At 37.6% G+C, this 15871-nt stretch overlaps 1 protein-coding gene across 1 annotated transcript in view; it reads left to right on the top strand.

Moving 5' to 3' along the window:
• The window catches only part of TMBIM4 (transmembrane BAX inhibitor motif containing 4), a 48604-nt gene that overhangs the window by 7352 nt on the left and 25381 nt on the right, over positions 1 to 15871 (top strand). The window contains exons 2-6 of the mRNA XM_053716841.1: positions 4635 to 4743; positions 5749 to 5854; positions 8079 to 8112; positions 8293 to 8410; positions 15128 to 15173. Of these exons, the coding sequence (XP_053572816.1) occupies positions 4635 to 4743; positions 5749 to 5854; positions 8079 to 8112; positions 8293 to 8410; positions 15128 to 15173 (413 nt within the window). The remainder of the gene's footprint in view (positions 1 to 4634; positions 4744 to 5748; positions 5855 to 8078; positions 8113 to 8292; positions 8411 to 15127; positions 15174 to 15871) is intronic.

The following is a 15871-nucleotide window of genomic DNA, read 5'->3' as shown; positions in this document are numbered from 1 at the left end:
GAAATACATTTTATTTTATTTTTTCTAGGAAGTCCAATCTTATGAGTCATGACAACTGGTATTTGTTATAGCAAAATAATGCTGTGAGCTAGGGTGAGAAACAAAGGTTCTGCAACAATGCTGCTAGTTGCGTATGAACATTTGTTGAAGAGAATAACCCCTTGCTCACTACAACTGTTTTTCCAAAAAACACCACCACATTTTAGTTTTTTTTTATTCAGAGTGCACTTTCAATTCAACTAATAGCAACATTCACAGTTGTTCATTGCAGGGATTATACACAATTAGAAAGGTACATTATTACAAAATGCTTATGGGATGTAGCTCAGTAACTTAAAGTGAATGTAAACTTGAGCTTATTAGCTTGTCATACGATAGAAGTTAAAAAATGAATGAGACTTTCATTCATGAAATGTTTAGTATATACTTATATTCAGAGATATTTAACATGTAACGTTATAAGGCTAAGAGCTGATCTTCCGCCCGCCATATTCAGCAATTGATTAACCCCTTAAAGACAAGGCCATTTTTCAATTCCTTACCCTTAAAGGGACAGTAAACCTAGAAAATAATGTTATATAATTCTGCACATAGTGGAGAATTATATAACATTATCTTAGCCAAACTTTATTCAACATAATATTGCCGGTGAAATTTGATTAAAAAAAGGTTTTTTTCAGACCGCTGCTCTTGCTCTACTGAGCGGGTCTGAGTGAGCTACATTGAGTGTAATGGCACGATCGGGCCGGGCTGTGACTAGACAGCTGCCCAGATGCGCTCAGGGGGAAAACCAGACCCGCTCAGGGAGGGAGCGGGTGGGAACTGCTACACCACAGAAAAATGAATATTAAAAGGGGGGGATATATGTTAAAAAAAGATCAGTCAGGGGGTGGGGGTTTCTGCCAGTACTTAAGATGGCGAGGACAATTGTGAGGTGGGGGAGGGAAGGGAGTTGTTTTTGGAGGGATCAGGGGGTGTGATGTGTCAGGTGGGAGGCTGATCTCTACACTAAAGCTAAAATTAACCCTGCAAGCTCCCTACAAACTACCTAATTAACCCCTTCACTGCTAGCCATAATACACGTGTGATGCGCAGCAGCATTTAGCGGCCTTCTAATTACCAAAAAGCAACGCCAAAGTCATATATGTCTGCTATTTCCGAACAAAGGGGGTCCCAGAGAAGCACTTAAAACCATTTGTGCCATTATTGCACAAGCTGTTTGTAAATAATTTCAGTGAGAAACCTAAAATTGCATGAAATATACCAAAATGGGCCTAGATCATTACTTTGGGTTGTCTACTACACTAAAGCTACAATTAACCCTAGAAGCTCCCCAATTAACCCCTTCACTGCTGGGCATAATACACGTGTGGTGCGCAGTGGCATTTAGCAGCCTTCTAATTACCAAAAAGCAAAGCCATATATGTCTGCTATTTATGAACAAAGGGGATCCCAGAGAAGCATTTACAACCATTTATGCCATAATTGCACAAGTTGTTTGTAAATAATTTCTGTGAGAAACCTAAAGTTTGTGAAAAAGTGAACATTTTTTTTTTTATTTGATTGCATTTGGCGATGAAATGATGGCATGAAGTATACCAAAATGGGCCTAGATCAATACTTTGGGATGTCTTCTAAAAAAAATATATATACATGTCAATGGATATTCAGGGATTCCTGAAAGATATTAGTGTTAATTAATTAATGTAACTAGCGCTAATTTTGAAAAAAAAGTGGTTTGGAAATAGCAAAGTGCTACTTGTGTTTATGGCTCTATAACTTGCAAAGAACACTATTTAGATTGGGTGTTTTTTGGTGGTTGTAGATATGTAACAGATTAATTATAAGATATGATGAAAATAATGGTATCTTTTGAAAGTCCATTTAATGGCGAGAAAAACAGTATATAATGTGTGGGTACAGTAAATGAGTAAGAGAAAAATTACAGCTAAACACAAACACAGCAAAAATGTAAAAATAACCTTGGTCCCAAACGGACAGAAAATGGAAAAGTGCTGTGGTCATTAAGGGGTTAAAGAGACATTAAACCAAAAAAATTGTGTTTCATGATTCAGATAGAGAATACCAGTTTTCTAATTTACTTCTATTATCTAATTTGCTTTGTTCTTTTGATATTATTTCCTGAAAAGCATATCTAGATAGTCTCAATAGCTTCTGATTGGTGGCTACACATAGATGCCTCATATGATTGGCTCACCCGTGTGCATTGCTATTTCTTAAACAAATGATATCTAAAGAATGAAGCAAGTTAGATAATAGAAGTAAATTGAAATGTTGCTTAAAATGGTATTCTCTGTCTGAATCATGAAAGAACATTTTTGGGTTTAATGTCCCTTTAAGGACCAGGGCTATTTTTACATTTCTGTGGTGTTTGTGTTTAGATGTAATTTTCCTCTTACTCATTTACTGTACCCATACATACTTGTGTTCGTTTTTTTTTCGCCATAAAATTGACTTTTTAAAGATAGCATTATTTTCATCATATCTTATAATCTATACTATAATTGTGTTTGTAAGCGCATCCTCAAAGGAATGTTGGATGCACGTGCAGCCGCCTCACGGCGACAGACAGTTTCAGAAGCTCCAACTCTCAGCTGTAACAGAACAGCTGAGAGCTGGAGCTTCAGGCATCTGCCGCATATGGAGCTGGAGCGCGATCGGTGCTCCGCCTCCATATGAGGCCAGATGCCTGATTGTTACAGACGGTGACACTGTGTGTGTCACCGTCTGTAACGATCTTCTGCTGGTGCCGGTGGGAGATGTGGGTGGCTCAGCAGGGAAGGGGAGGCAGTGGGAGTGCCCCAATTTAAAAAAAAAAAAAAAAAAAGACAGGGGGAGAGAACAAAAGAGAAGGGGGGGAAGGGGGAGAGAACAAAAGAGAAGGGGGGGAAGGGGGAGAGAACAAAAGAGAAGGGGGGGAAGGGGGAGAGAACAAAAGAGAAGGGGGGGAAGGGGGAGAGAACAAAAGAGAAGGGGGGGAAGGGGGAGAGAACAAAAGAGAAGGGGGGGAAGGGGGAGAGAACAAAAGAGAAGGGGGGGAAGGGGGAGAGAACAAAAGAGAAGGGGGAGAGAACAAAAGAGAAGGGGGGGAAGGGGGAGAGAACAAAAGAGAAGGGGGGGAAGGGGGAGAGAACAAAAGAGAAGGGGGGGAAGGGGGAGAGAACAAAAGAGAAGGGGGGGAAGGGGGAGAGAACAAAAGAGAAGGGGGGGAAGGGGGAGAGAACAAAAGAGAAGGGGGGGGAAGGGGGAGAGAACAAAAGAGAAGGGGGGGAAGGGGGAGAGAACAAAAGAGAAGGGGGGGAAGGGGGAGAGAACAAAAGAGAAGGGGGGGAAGGGGGAGAGAACAAAAGAGAAGGGGGAGAGAACAAAAGAGAAGGGGGGGAAGGGGGAGAGAACAATAGAGAAGGGGGGGAAGAGGGAGAGCAAAAGGGGTGGTGAAAGAATCCACATGGGTGCAGCGTAAGCTGCATCCAGGTGGATTCCAAAAATGGCAGGGTGGTTCAGTCGCCACAATAGAATGCCCTTCCAAAAACGGCAGGGTGGTTCTGTCAGCACATAATACTGCCCTCTGGGCAGACTTTTCCACTTATTTATATAAAAGAAGAGTTACAAAATAGGTTGTTTCTACATCTGTAGCTAAAACAAAAATTAGACTGCCCTTTGGGCAGGCTTATTGACTAGTTTACTATAAAAAAAAAAATATAAAATATGATGAAAAAATCTGCTTTATCTTGGTATTAGTAGTTGAAGGCTAAACCTACAGTAGGTAGGCTCATATGCTATTTTCAAAGCCCTTGAAGGCTGCCACTTATGGGAATGCATTTGACATTTTTTTACAGCTAAAGGGCGATAGTTCAGTGTGCCATATAGATAACATTGTGCGCCTGCCCGCGGAGTTACTTTATGAGAGGGCACTGATTGGCTAAAATGCAAGTCTGTCAAAAGTACTGAAATAAGGGGGCAGTCTGCAGAGGCTTAGATACAAGGTAATCACAGAGGTATTATTAATATAACTGTGTTGGTTATGCAAAACTGGGTAATAAAGGAATTATCTATCTTTTTAAACAATCAGAATTTTGGAGTCAACTGTCCCTTTAAAATTAAACTTTCACAATTCAGATAGGGCATGCAATCAAAATTTGCTTTGTTCTTTTGGTATTCTTTATTAAATTAAAGAGTAACTCAAATATTCAGAGATTAGTAGTTTAGACCAGTGTTCTTCAATTGTTTGGCTAAACCATTCAGACAACCTTGTTCATAAAGGAAAAGGAATCCAGATACAATTATTTGTGTTAATGTCATGGCATACATGGGCTGTGTATGTGTATTTACTTATGAGTGAGTAACTTTTTTTTCTGTATTTTGCTTATTTTGTACCTATTCAAATGTGCACACTTCAGTTGCTGGGCGAAAATTGTAAACCCTAAATATTTGTGCCCACTTGAGAACATTGCATGCAGAATACATACAGCGCAGGAGTGTTGCTCATTGCCTATATTAAAGGTACATGGATTTAGGCAAAGAGTCTAACCTTTAGTGATTACCAATGGCTACGAAAGTTGCAGGGGTTTAACAAAATCTTACACTTTTTTTTTTTTTTTTTTTTTTCCTAGGTTTTTTGAGAAAAGTTTACAGCATTCTGTCAGTGCAATTGCTTTTGACCACTGTAACAACAGCATTATTCCTCTACTTTGATTCTGTACGAACCTTTGTGCATGAAAGGTAAGTTTAATTGGGGTTTTTTCTTTACTTTTACCTGCTCTTATTCATTAAAGTACTGCTCTTGAACTGCAGAGAACTGCTGGTCCCAAGCAGACACTGCCAGCGTGCATCAGTCGCACTAGCCAGCTGTGTAACTGTCGCTGCTGATTCTCATCAGCTATTTTCACTTGTGACAGGACCAGCAGTTCTTTTCAGCTCCTGAGCAGTAATTTAGCTATGTGTTTAAGCCCTTTGCAGGGGCTTAACACACAGAATTGCAGCATCACAGTGCTAAAATGACATACTCTAATTGTGTTCTTTCTTCTCTAGAATGACCCTTCAAATTATTAACAGTAATGCCATAACAATGAACTCAACAGCATGCATTATAAGTATAGTGAGTCATAGAGCCATTGTCTAAATTTCCAATTGACTCTAAAATTCATTTTGAGTTCTCCGGCGAGGTTGGGAGTAGTAGGTGAATTGCAGCACATATATTAGAGGTAGCCATCCCAGGGATGATGGGTAGAGATTTGATAAAGAAAAACAGACTTCTAATTATCTCCACTAATTTATAGAAAAAAAATGTCCGCATATTATTGACTCCCAACACGTTTTATTTTGTTGAGTACATATGTTTACATTACAAACTTAATACCATCCATGCAATCTGTCTCCCCATAGGCAACACTGGTAGGATCTAAAGGGACAGTCAACACCAAAATTGTTATTGTTATATTCATTAAATATATGGTTGTCAGTGACTGTTTTTCTGAACTTTTTTCTTCATATAGTAGCCCATATAGTATATTAGTATCTTATAGTAGCCCATATAGTATATTAGTATCTTATAGTAGCCCATATAGTATATTAGTATCTTATAGTAGCCCATATAGTATATTAGTATCTTACATATTGTAAAGTGTATTGATTTACAGTTATATTCTCACTTTTTTTTTTGTTTGTTTTTTTCTGTTATTTTTTTTCTCTTTTTCTTTGTGTTTGTTTCGTTTAAAAAAAAAAAAGCTTTGCTCTGCTTGTGATATCGGCCATTGGATCGTTGTGCACAGTTATTGCTCTGACAGTTTACAGACATCAGTATCCCTTCAATCTTTACTTGCTTACTGGATTTGTAAGTATTTTATTAACTATAATATCTTGTTTAAAATCAAGCTAGGGATTCATTTTCCACTCCTTTATAGTCTAGTATATAGACAAATAGAAATGCATTAGATGATCAACCTTCGATGAGATATATATATATATATATATATGTATGTGTGTTTATATGTGTATATATATATACGGTATATATGTGTGTGTTATTAGAGGAGTTTGCTCTTGTTCAGTATATATACCTAAATGCTTAAAAAATCTCAATCGGTATAGGCACCTTTTTTAATTCTAGGAAAACGTCCATTTGAAATGCTAAACATTTTATGTTACAGGGATTTGAAAGTCAAAATTAAATGTACATGATTCAGAGAGAGCATTTTAAGAACCTTTTAAATTCACTTCTATTCTCAAATTTACTTTGTTAAAAAAGCATATGAACATATCCTTCTCTACTGGGAGCTAGCTGGTGATTGGTGGCTACAAAAATGTCTCTTGCCATTGGCTCACTAATGTCTTCATCTAGCTCCCAGTAGTGCATTACTGCTCCTTCAGCACAGGATACCGAGAGAATTAAGTAAATTGGAAAGTTGTTTAAAATTGTATGTTATATCTGCATCATGAAAGAAGAAATTTAAATTTCATGTCCCTTTTAAAGTTTCCGTATACTTGGTTGACGAGAGTTGAAATTTTATTATACTGACATTGTTTTGGTATGTTTTACAAATTTCTATGTAACTTCTTTTCTAATCGAAAAATTTCAATAAAAATTATTTCAACTAAAGTTTCCATATACATCTACTGTTCCAATAGCCTGATTCAGCGTTTCTCAAATGCTTTTATGTTCTAATCACCTATCCTCAAGCTGCTTGTATACTCTATGGCTAAGATAAAATGTGAATACAAATGAGTTATGCTACTCATTAAAGGGATAGGAAAGTCAAAATTAAACTTGCATGCTTCAGATAGAGCGTGTCATTTTAAGAAACCTTTAAATTCACTTATATTTTCAAATGTGCTTTGTTCTCTTGGTATCGCTTGTGTAAAAAAAGAATACGCACATATCCTACACTAGTAAGAGCTTGCTGCTGATTGGTGCCTGCACACATTTGTCTTGTGATTGTCTAACCAGGTGTGTTCAGCTAGCTGCCAGACTGTAATGCTGTTCCTTCACCAAAGGATAAAAGGAAAATGAAGCAAATTTGATAATAGAAGTAAATTGGAAAGTTTTTTTTTTTTAAATTGTATGTTTTATCCAAATCATGAAAAAAAAATTGGTGTTTCCTATCCCTTTAAACAACAAAAGTAACATAAACCAATTTGTAAAGAATATTATTTATTTAGCAAGATGTGTAATTTGTAACCCTTTTTATGTGTAACTTTCACAAACATCACTTACAGCACTTCTACTGAAATGTGGGTAAGTTGATGAAATAAACTTTTAATAGAGGTGACCAAAACGGGATTTCAAGAATTGTGGGATACACATAAGGTTGTTCTAAGAATTACAAATAGAGCATACCATTTTTAAACAACTTTCTTATCAATTTTGCTTTATTCCCTTGGTATCCTTTGTTGAAGAACGAACAATGCAGTACTGTAATGTAGCTGAAAACATTGTCATTGACAAGAGGCATATGTGTAGCCACCAGTCAGCAGCTATCTTCCTGATCCTACCTAGGTATGCTTTTGAACAAAGGATACAAAGAGAACAACATTTTGGACATACAAACATGTATTTTGATTGCATGATAAGAACAAAAAAGTAAATTTTACTTTTTGAATTTTAAGATTAAAGGGACAGTAAAGTCAAAATTGTTCTTTCATGTTCCAGATACAGAATGCAATAAAAAAAAAAGAAACTTTCCAATGTATGTCTATCACCAGATTATGCACCAGTTCCTACTGAGCATGTGCAAGAGTTTACAGGGTATAAATAGGAGCCTGTTATTTGTTGATGTCACATTATACAGTGGTCAGATCTGTCTTGTTCACCTCTATTAAAAGTTTATTTAATCAATTTACCACTCTTTTTATAGAAGTGCTGAAAGTTATGCTCTGTCTGCATCATAAAGGATACATTTTAAGTCCCTTTTGTTCCTCTGACAACACCATGCTATGTAGTATCAATGCACTCATTAGTCTAATCCATAGCTAAGGGTGGTGTTATGTAAAAATAGCTAATTATCCATTTTGTATTAATAAAGGTCAAGCTGACATAAATATATTATTTTTTTACACAGACCGTTTTGGAAACTGTGACTGTTGCTATTACAGGTAAATATTGTTTTACCACATTTTTCAGATAAAGAATTTAAAATTTTGAAAAATATGGATTTAAGTTGTCCATGACCTACATTTTATGTTATGTTGGTTTTCAGGCACTGGCATTATTGCTCAATGTATCATATTTTTTTATCAATTCTTCATTGTAATTATGTCATTTCTCTTTTCTAGTGACATTCTATGACGTAGCTGTGGTTCTACAGGCACTTGTGCTGACAGTTGCAGTTTTCCTTGCATTAACAACATATACGTTCCAGTCAAAAAGAGATTTCAGCAAGTTTGGAGCTGGGTATGACACTTCTTTAGGCCTGTAATTTGTTTGCCTTCCTAAAATAATTAAACAATTGGCAATCTTTTTCTGCAACAGCAACTTCTTGTCTATGTACAAATAGTCACCTCTCACAATTTGAGGGATAATATATGGAATATATTACAATCCTCTTGAAGGGTACTGTAAAGAACCTTGCGCAGTTTTTTGTTTGTTTTTTTTGGGGGGGGGATTCAAATTCCAGTCTAATCCAATTAAAATCCATTAGAAAACTCAGTTATCATATGGTATTTAATTGACTTTGCAGTAATACATTGTATTAAGAGAATGTGATTGTAGTATTGTCAATTCATCAGCAAACACATTTACAGCAACTTCTATTTCAACAGCTCCACTTCAATTTTGGTCTTTCCAAACAGTATATGTTGGCTATTTCTATGCTGTTAAATATCAGTCCCACTTCCCATAAACCCCCAGTCATTCTTTGCCTTGTACATCAGGGGGATGTGCAAAGATGGTGTCTGAAGATAAAAAAAATCCTTTAATGGGTACTTTTTCCTGCAAGTAAGGATTGGGGTTATGCTGTGTCCATGTAATCCTCTTTAGTAAGAGTATTGGTGGCTTTTAGCAGTTGGAAGACGGACAGGGTAGTCCTTGCTTTCCTTCCAACATTTATGCTACCACAATACAGAAAACCAGGGTTGGTTACTCTGCTTTTCTTTATCTACAGGTCCCTGTCAGAGGTCGGCTGAGTCTGTCATACCTGTTGCTGTACCTGCCCTGCAGTGGATCCACAGGTAAGTGCTTTTGCCTTCTAGGTTAGGAGTCAGCACTTAGAGGGTTAAACATTCATATAAGAGGTGGACATTGATGGGGTAATATATATTTTTTTTTTGGGGGGGATATTCATGGCCAGCAGAGGCTTGGCACTGTATTAATATGGAGGCTAAAGTTTCTTTCTGAGGCTCTAAAGGGGCTACCCTTTTTTATATGGGGTAGTCAGGCTGGGATATTTGGACCGCAATATGTTCTGAGGCATGTTTTATTGGTGGGCGTGTGTTATCTGCCCTTTTATGCTAATCAGGTATTACATTTCTGGGTTTTTTTTCTCTTGCGCTGCAGATATTTTGCGCGCTTTTAAACTTTTGTTTGAACTTGTGATCACATGACAGCTACTTCCTTGCGCCTCGCTATAGTGGTGCAATCCGTTTCCGGCTCTTTGTCAGTTGCGGCTCAGTCTGTATCCGGATCTCTGTCTGTACAGAGCATACCAGTCTTGGAGAGTCCGCTTTTTCTCAGGACAGTCTTTCAGCGGATCCTGGTTGTTGAGGATCGTTTTTCTTGTGGGGAAGTTGATCCTGGTCACTGGTGGGGTGAGTCTTCTCCAGCAGTACTGGGGAATTGAGGTGCTTGCATTTTTTTTCTAAAAAAGTTTCACAAGCTATGTTTAAGATAAATTTTTTTAAAAGTTTTACAGCTTTTTTTTTTTGTTTTTTTTATACCCCACAGGACTATGAATGCTGATAATAATTTATCCTTGTCCGTTGCCAAATGCCTTTATTGCAATGATGCACAGGTTATACCTCCTGTGCAATTCTGTTCCACTTGTCTGAATAAAATGTTGCTTTCTAAAAATAAAGACTGTATTTCAGAGACATCTGTCTCTCAGGATAATGTTGTTCCTAGCTTGTCTCAGTTTTCTCCTCAGGCATCTCAGTCTTTGGCAGCTACACGAGCAGTGCCCTGCGGATCCTCTGTCAGCTCCTAGTGTGTACTTACCAGGCGATTTTGCTGCACAACTAACTTCTGCAGCTCTGAGTGGCTTACCTATTTCTGGTAAGAGAAAAATAAAATCTAATAACATTTCTCTAGTTCTGATTCCGCCAAGACTGTGTTAGTCAGTCTATCTCTGTTATCTGAGGATGATCTCTCCTCTGTACCTTCTGAGGGCAAGATCTCTGATTCTGACTCCGCTGTGGCTAGAACTGTGGATTCAGAGGAGGTAAACTTTAGATTTAAGCTTAAGCACCTTCGTTTACTTTTAAAGGAGGTTCTAGCTACTTTGGAGGACTCTGAGTCTGTTGCAAAGACTCCTAAGAAAGCTAATAAACTTAACAGAGTTTTTGATGTTAAACCCAAATCCATGGAAGTCTTTCCTGTTCCAGATCGCATGTCTAACATATCTTAGGAATGGGAGAAGCCGGGTTTTCCTTTTTCCCCCGTCTCTGGTTTTCAAAAAGATTTTTCCTGTATCCACCTTAGCTAAGAGAACCACTATTCCTCTAGAGGAATCCTTTAAGGATTCTATGGATAGGAAACTGGAAGGTTACTTAAGATGTTTCTACACCTGGATCTACAATGGCAACCTGTGGCTAGTATTGCAGCAGTTGCTGGAGCGGCCTCTTATTGATGCAACTCCTTGTCTGATTTGTTTTTAGAGGAGCTCCTTAAGCAACCAGTGTTGACGAGTTTCACTGTCTGCTTTTTCTTCACTCAAGTCCATGTCAGTAGCGATGCTACAAGACTGTCACACTTGAGGCTGTGTTTCTGTTCCACAGCACGGATTCTGGTAAGATCATTTACATTTTTACTTATATTGAAAACGCTGAAGACAGGGTCACAGTGTGGCTCCTTTTATCTTAATATCTCCTGAGGGAGGTTATTGAACAGTGGGGATTAATTAAATGTGATTCTTTGATTTTATGCTGCTTTATGTGTGAGATTTTTTTAGACTCATAGACTGTTATGCGGTAACGGAACATACATGTTTTTACTTTCACTTTGAACGCTGCACAGCTTTGTAGTTCGGCGCACTTTTTCTCATAGCAGAGGCGGTCCTTCCTTGCGCACCATGTGACCGGGTGTGGTCACACTTTCGTTTTCTCTTTCCTGACCGAGCTAGCTGTCGGAGAAGACGCTTGTTTCTCTGTTTGCCTGGGTCTAGGAAGTGGTGAGTGCCCTAGTCATTGAGAGTATAAAGGTGCCGTTTTGTGAGAAATAAAAAGATAATTTATTCTGTGTCCTACTGTGGATCTAGTGAGGATGTCATCTTCTCCTCCATGGAAGTTACTTTGTCGCAGGGATCTGCTGGAACAGGGTCCTTTTTGCTCATCCAAATCTATTCTCTGAGGCTGACTGTGTGGAGATTGAACGCTTAATCCTTGCCAAGAGAGGGTTTTCTGAGAGTTAATGATACACTCATTCAAGCTTGTAAGCCGGTTACTCATTGCATCTATCATAAGGTGTGGAGAACCTACTTATTCTTGTGTGAAGAGCGTGGATTTCCTTGTCTTAAGGTTAAGGTTGCCTGGATTATATTGTTTCTCCAGGATGGACTGGAGAAGGGTCTTTCCATATGTTCAGTCTTTTTTGTTAAAGCTCTTATTAGGATCAGACCTGTGTTCAGATCTTCGGCTCCCCCTTGGAGTCTGAACCTGGTTCTTAAAGTTTTGCAACGGGTTCCGTTTGAGCCTATGCATGATATTGACATTAAATTGTTGTCCTGGAAGGTTATTTTTTCTACTGGCTATTGTTTCTGTGCGCAGAGTATCTGAAATTGCCGCCTTGCAATGTGAGCCTCCTTATGTGGTGTTCCATTCGGATAAGGCTGTCCTACGTACTAAGTTAGGGTTTCTCCCTAAAGTCGTGTCAGACCGCAACATCAATCAAGAGATTGTGGTCCCTTCTTTGTGTCCTAATCCTCCTTCTTCGAAGGAACGTTTACTTCATAATTTGGACGTGGTTCGTGCCTTGAAGTTTTATCTTTAGGCTACTAAGGATTTTAGACAATCTTCTTCCTTGTTTGTGGCATATTCTGGGAAGCGTAAGGGTCAGAAGGTCTCTTCGCCTTTCTTATCTTTTTTGTGGAGGAGTCTTATCCGCTTAGCTTATGAGATAGCGGGACATAGACCTCAGAGAATTATGGCTCATTCTACTAGAGCAGTGACTTCCTTTTGGGCATTTAAGAAAAAGGCCTCTATGGATCAGATTTGTAAGGTGGCTACCTGGTCCTCCTTACACACTTTTTTTTTGGGAGAAAGGTTTTAGCAGGCTGTAGTGCCCTCAGATTAGGGTTTGCCTCTATTTTTGTCCTCTAGAGCTTGGGAATAAGTTTCCCAACAGTAAGGAATTAAGCCGTGGAAGGAAGGAAAACATAAATCATACTTGCTAGATAATTTAATTTCCTTCTGTATAAGGAGATTCCACGGCCCGTGCCTGTGTTTCTCCAGTGGGCAGCCCCCTAAATTTATATTTCTCTTCTGGCACCTTTTATACCCTTATATTTCTCCTACTGTTCCTTGTTCTCTCGGCAGAATGACTGGGGGATAGGGGAAGTGGGGAGAGGTATTTAAGCCTTTGGCTGGGGTGTCTTTGCCTCCTCCTGGTGGCCAGGTTCAGTATTTCCCAACAGTAAGGAATGAAGTCGTGGACTCTCCTTATACAGAAGAAAATTAATATTTTAAATTATGTTTTGTGAGCTTAAGGTTTGAACTGTTGCCCAATCCGTGCTCTAGCCGTACAGCACTTTTGTTGTTGCTAAAGTGCTGATTGGAGAACAGTTCAAATAAAAAAAAAAAAAAGTGCTGACGCAGCGTTGGGTATTTGAATTTCAAATCTACAGTAAGTTAAAGCGTATCTTCATTACAACTGATGAATTCAGCTCCATCTAAAATATTGCTAACATTCCTGATCTGTTAAAATATCACTTTAAAATAGTACACATTGCTAATACTGTTTATGTGAGAAAACCTGCATTAACAATATAAGACATTCATAATTTACACACCATTAGTAATCTGGCCCAAAGTTGCATAGTAATGACAGTGGCGTGCTAGCGCTAACTTGTGCGCATATTACAAGTTGAAAGTAAATGGTTTTGCTTGGACACAAACAAAATTTGCGATCAATGGATTAGCATAGCTGAAGTCCTAGTGTAAGGGTTTAAAAAAAAAAAAAGCTACACAAATATACTAAATTATTGTATGTATGTATATATGTAGATAATTGGAGTCCAGCACCATAAATTTATAAAGTAGTTTCCAGCCTGTGTGCCCGTCAGATACAGTCCATGTACAAAATCCACACACACCTTTCTGATAAAAAAAAATCAATAAAAATGTTTTTTATGGGTTTCTTCTTCAATAAAAAAGAACCCCGGTAGCATGTCCACTAAGTGACCAATAGGCAGCTCTTCTGCAAAGTCGAACAGTAAGTTGTACTCACAAATCTTAAAAAGTGAAACTCAATAATGCTGCACTTCAGTTTGTACTTCCTGAACTGTGATAATCCTTTTAAAGGGACAGTCTACACTGTAACTGTACATATATTATTGTGATGCTTGCCCAGTGATCACACAGTATATTATCCCCAGGAACATTTTTATTCCCATTTAGATAAAAATGAGTAAGTTTCCAAGCCTTGGCCATTTTGAAATGGCTGCCTGATCCCTCCTACATGTGACATCACAATTTCCATGGGGTTGTGTATGTGAATGGTGGCTGTGTATCGTGCACAGCGATTTGTGGTGCTTCAGACCTTTCTGAACACGGAACTCAACTTGAGGTCTCTAAACCTCTGATGTGCTTCAGTCGACTGCTGTTACAAATGAGACCTCAAGTACACGGAACTCAACTTGAGGTCTCTAAACCTCTGATGTGCTTCAGTCGACTGCTGTTACAAATGAGACCTCAAGTTGGGTTCCGTGTTCAGAAAGGTCTGCAGCGTCACTTAGTGCGCAATGCACATGTGCGAATTGCTGAGCACAAGCGTGACTCATTCTGCATGATACACAGCCCCTGTTCACATCCACAACCCCAGGGAAATAATGATGTCACCTGTAGGAAGGATCAGGTGGCCATTTGAAAAGGACCAATGCTTGGAAACCTAGTCATTTTTACCTGCATGTGAATAAAAACGTTACTAGGGATACTGTTATACTGTGTGATCACAGAGCAAACATTACACTAATGTATGTTCAGTTATAATGTAGATTGTCCCATTAAAGGTTGTTAGTATTCTGAAAAACCACACACTCAATGGGAGTCAACCTAGTTCAACCAGAAACACAATTTTGTTTTGAAAATACTTTTTGTAAATAGGTTCTTAAAATAGATGCACACCCAAAGGGTGCAGAGGACAAATGTCTGCAGTCTAGGGGAATACCGAGAAGTGACATATTTTCTTCTCAATATGTATATTGCCAAGAATCAGCAGTGCACAATAATATCAGTAAATAACATCACCTTCATTGTAGAAATCCCAGTGAGAGAGAGATCACGATTAAATATAGGTATAGATTTATATTGTACCAAAATACCATCCAATATATTGTATGTACAAATATGTATTTATGAATAAATAGAACATATTATTCTATATGAAGAACAGTGGAATGGGAAAATGCGATCCAGTACTCTTGAGAAAATGTGATCTGGTTTGCGCACAAGTATGTTGTTTAGTTTGTTTTTTGTTTTATTTTTTTTCTTCGGCATTTTGTGAGCGACAGATTAGCGCTCAAGCGAAAACTTTTTACTTTCAGCTTGTAATACACTTTTTTTTTACCCGACACGTGCAAAAAGCTTACTTCTAGCGGAGTTCGAGCAGGAGTGATAAATAGCTCTCCACTGGTAATCTAGCCCTTAGTGTGAATAGCATTGCTGTATAATTGCATATGTAACTGCTTTTAAATAAAATGTTCAATACTTTATAGTCATTTCACATTTTTATTTTATTTTGCAGGCTATTTACAGGCTTGTTGATTCTGATTCTTGCTGGATTTCTAAGGGTAAGATGAGGTTTTAACATTGTGTATTTAAGGAATTATAAGTAATGTGTAAATATATTTCATTTTAACACAAAAGGGAAAATGTATCAAGCGGCAGGCAAACAAGTTCTCATGTAAAGTACATTAAATCTATATGTTCTTATATTTTACTTTTATTCACATACATTGATAGTGTTTAGCCAGTAGTCAGTTAAAACTCCTTTAAAAAGGCAGTTTTGAGAATCAAGCAATGATGCAAATGAGAAACTGTTCAGTTTTATAAGGAATGCAAAAAATCTTTAACTGGAAAGCTAATCATCTGAAAACTGGAAAGATAATCATCTGCATTTCTGTTTTTTGGAGTCAAAACCAGATTTTCTTTTAATATTTACTAAACAAAAGCACAGGTCTTATTTTTATTTTTTTTAAAAAAAGAAAAGTTGGTGTGTAATGTAATTAATGCTATGCAAAAATCTGCCTTGGGATAAGTATGTTCTTAAAGTTTTTGATTTATTTATTTTTGGTGGATGCTGGAACAATGGTATATAGTATATACAACACTAGAAAAATTATGTTTGTAAATAATACACACACATATATATATATATATATATATATATATATATATATATATATATATATATATATATATATATATATATATATATATATATATATATTTGTGTGTGAGAGTAAATTGGAGAGTGTCTTAAAACTGC

This window comes from Bombina bombina, chromosome 6 (genome assembly GCF_027579735.1).
Source record: "Bombina bombina isolate aBomBom1 chromosome 6, aBomBom1.pri, whole genome shotgun sequence".
In the NCBI taxonomy this organism is placed as follows: Eukaryota; Metazoa; Chordata; class Amphibia; order Anura; family Bombinatoridae; genus Bombina; species Bombina bombina.
This window is presented reverse-complemented; position numbering and strand designations above follow the sequence as displayed.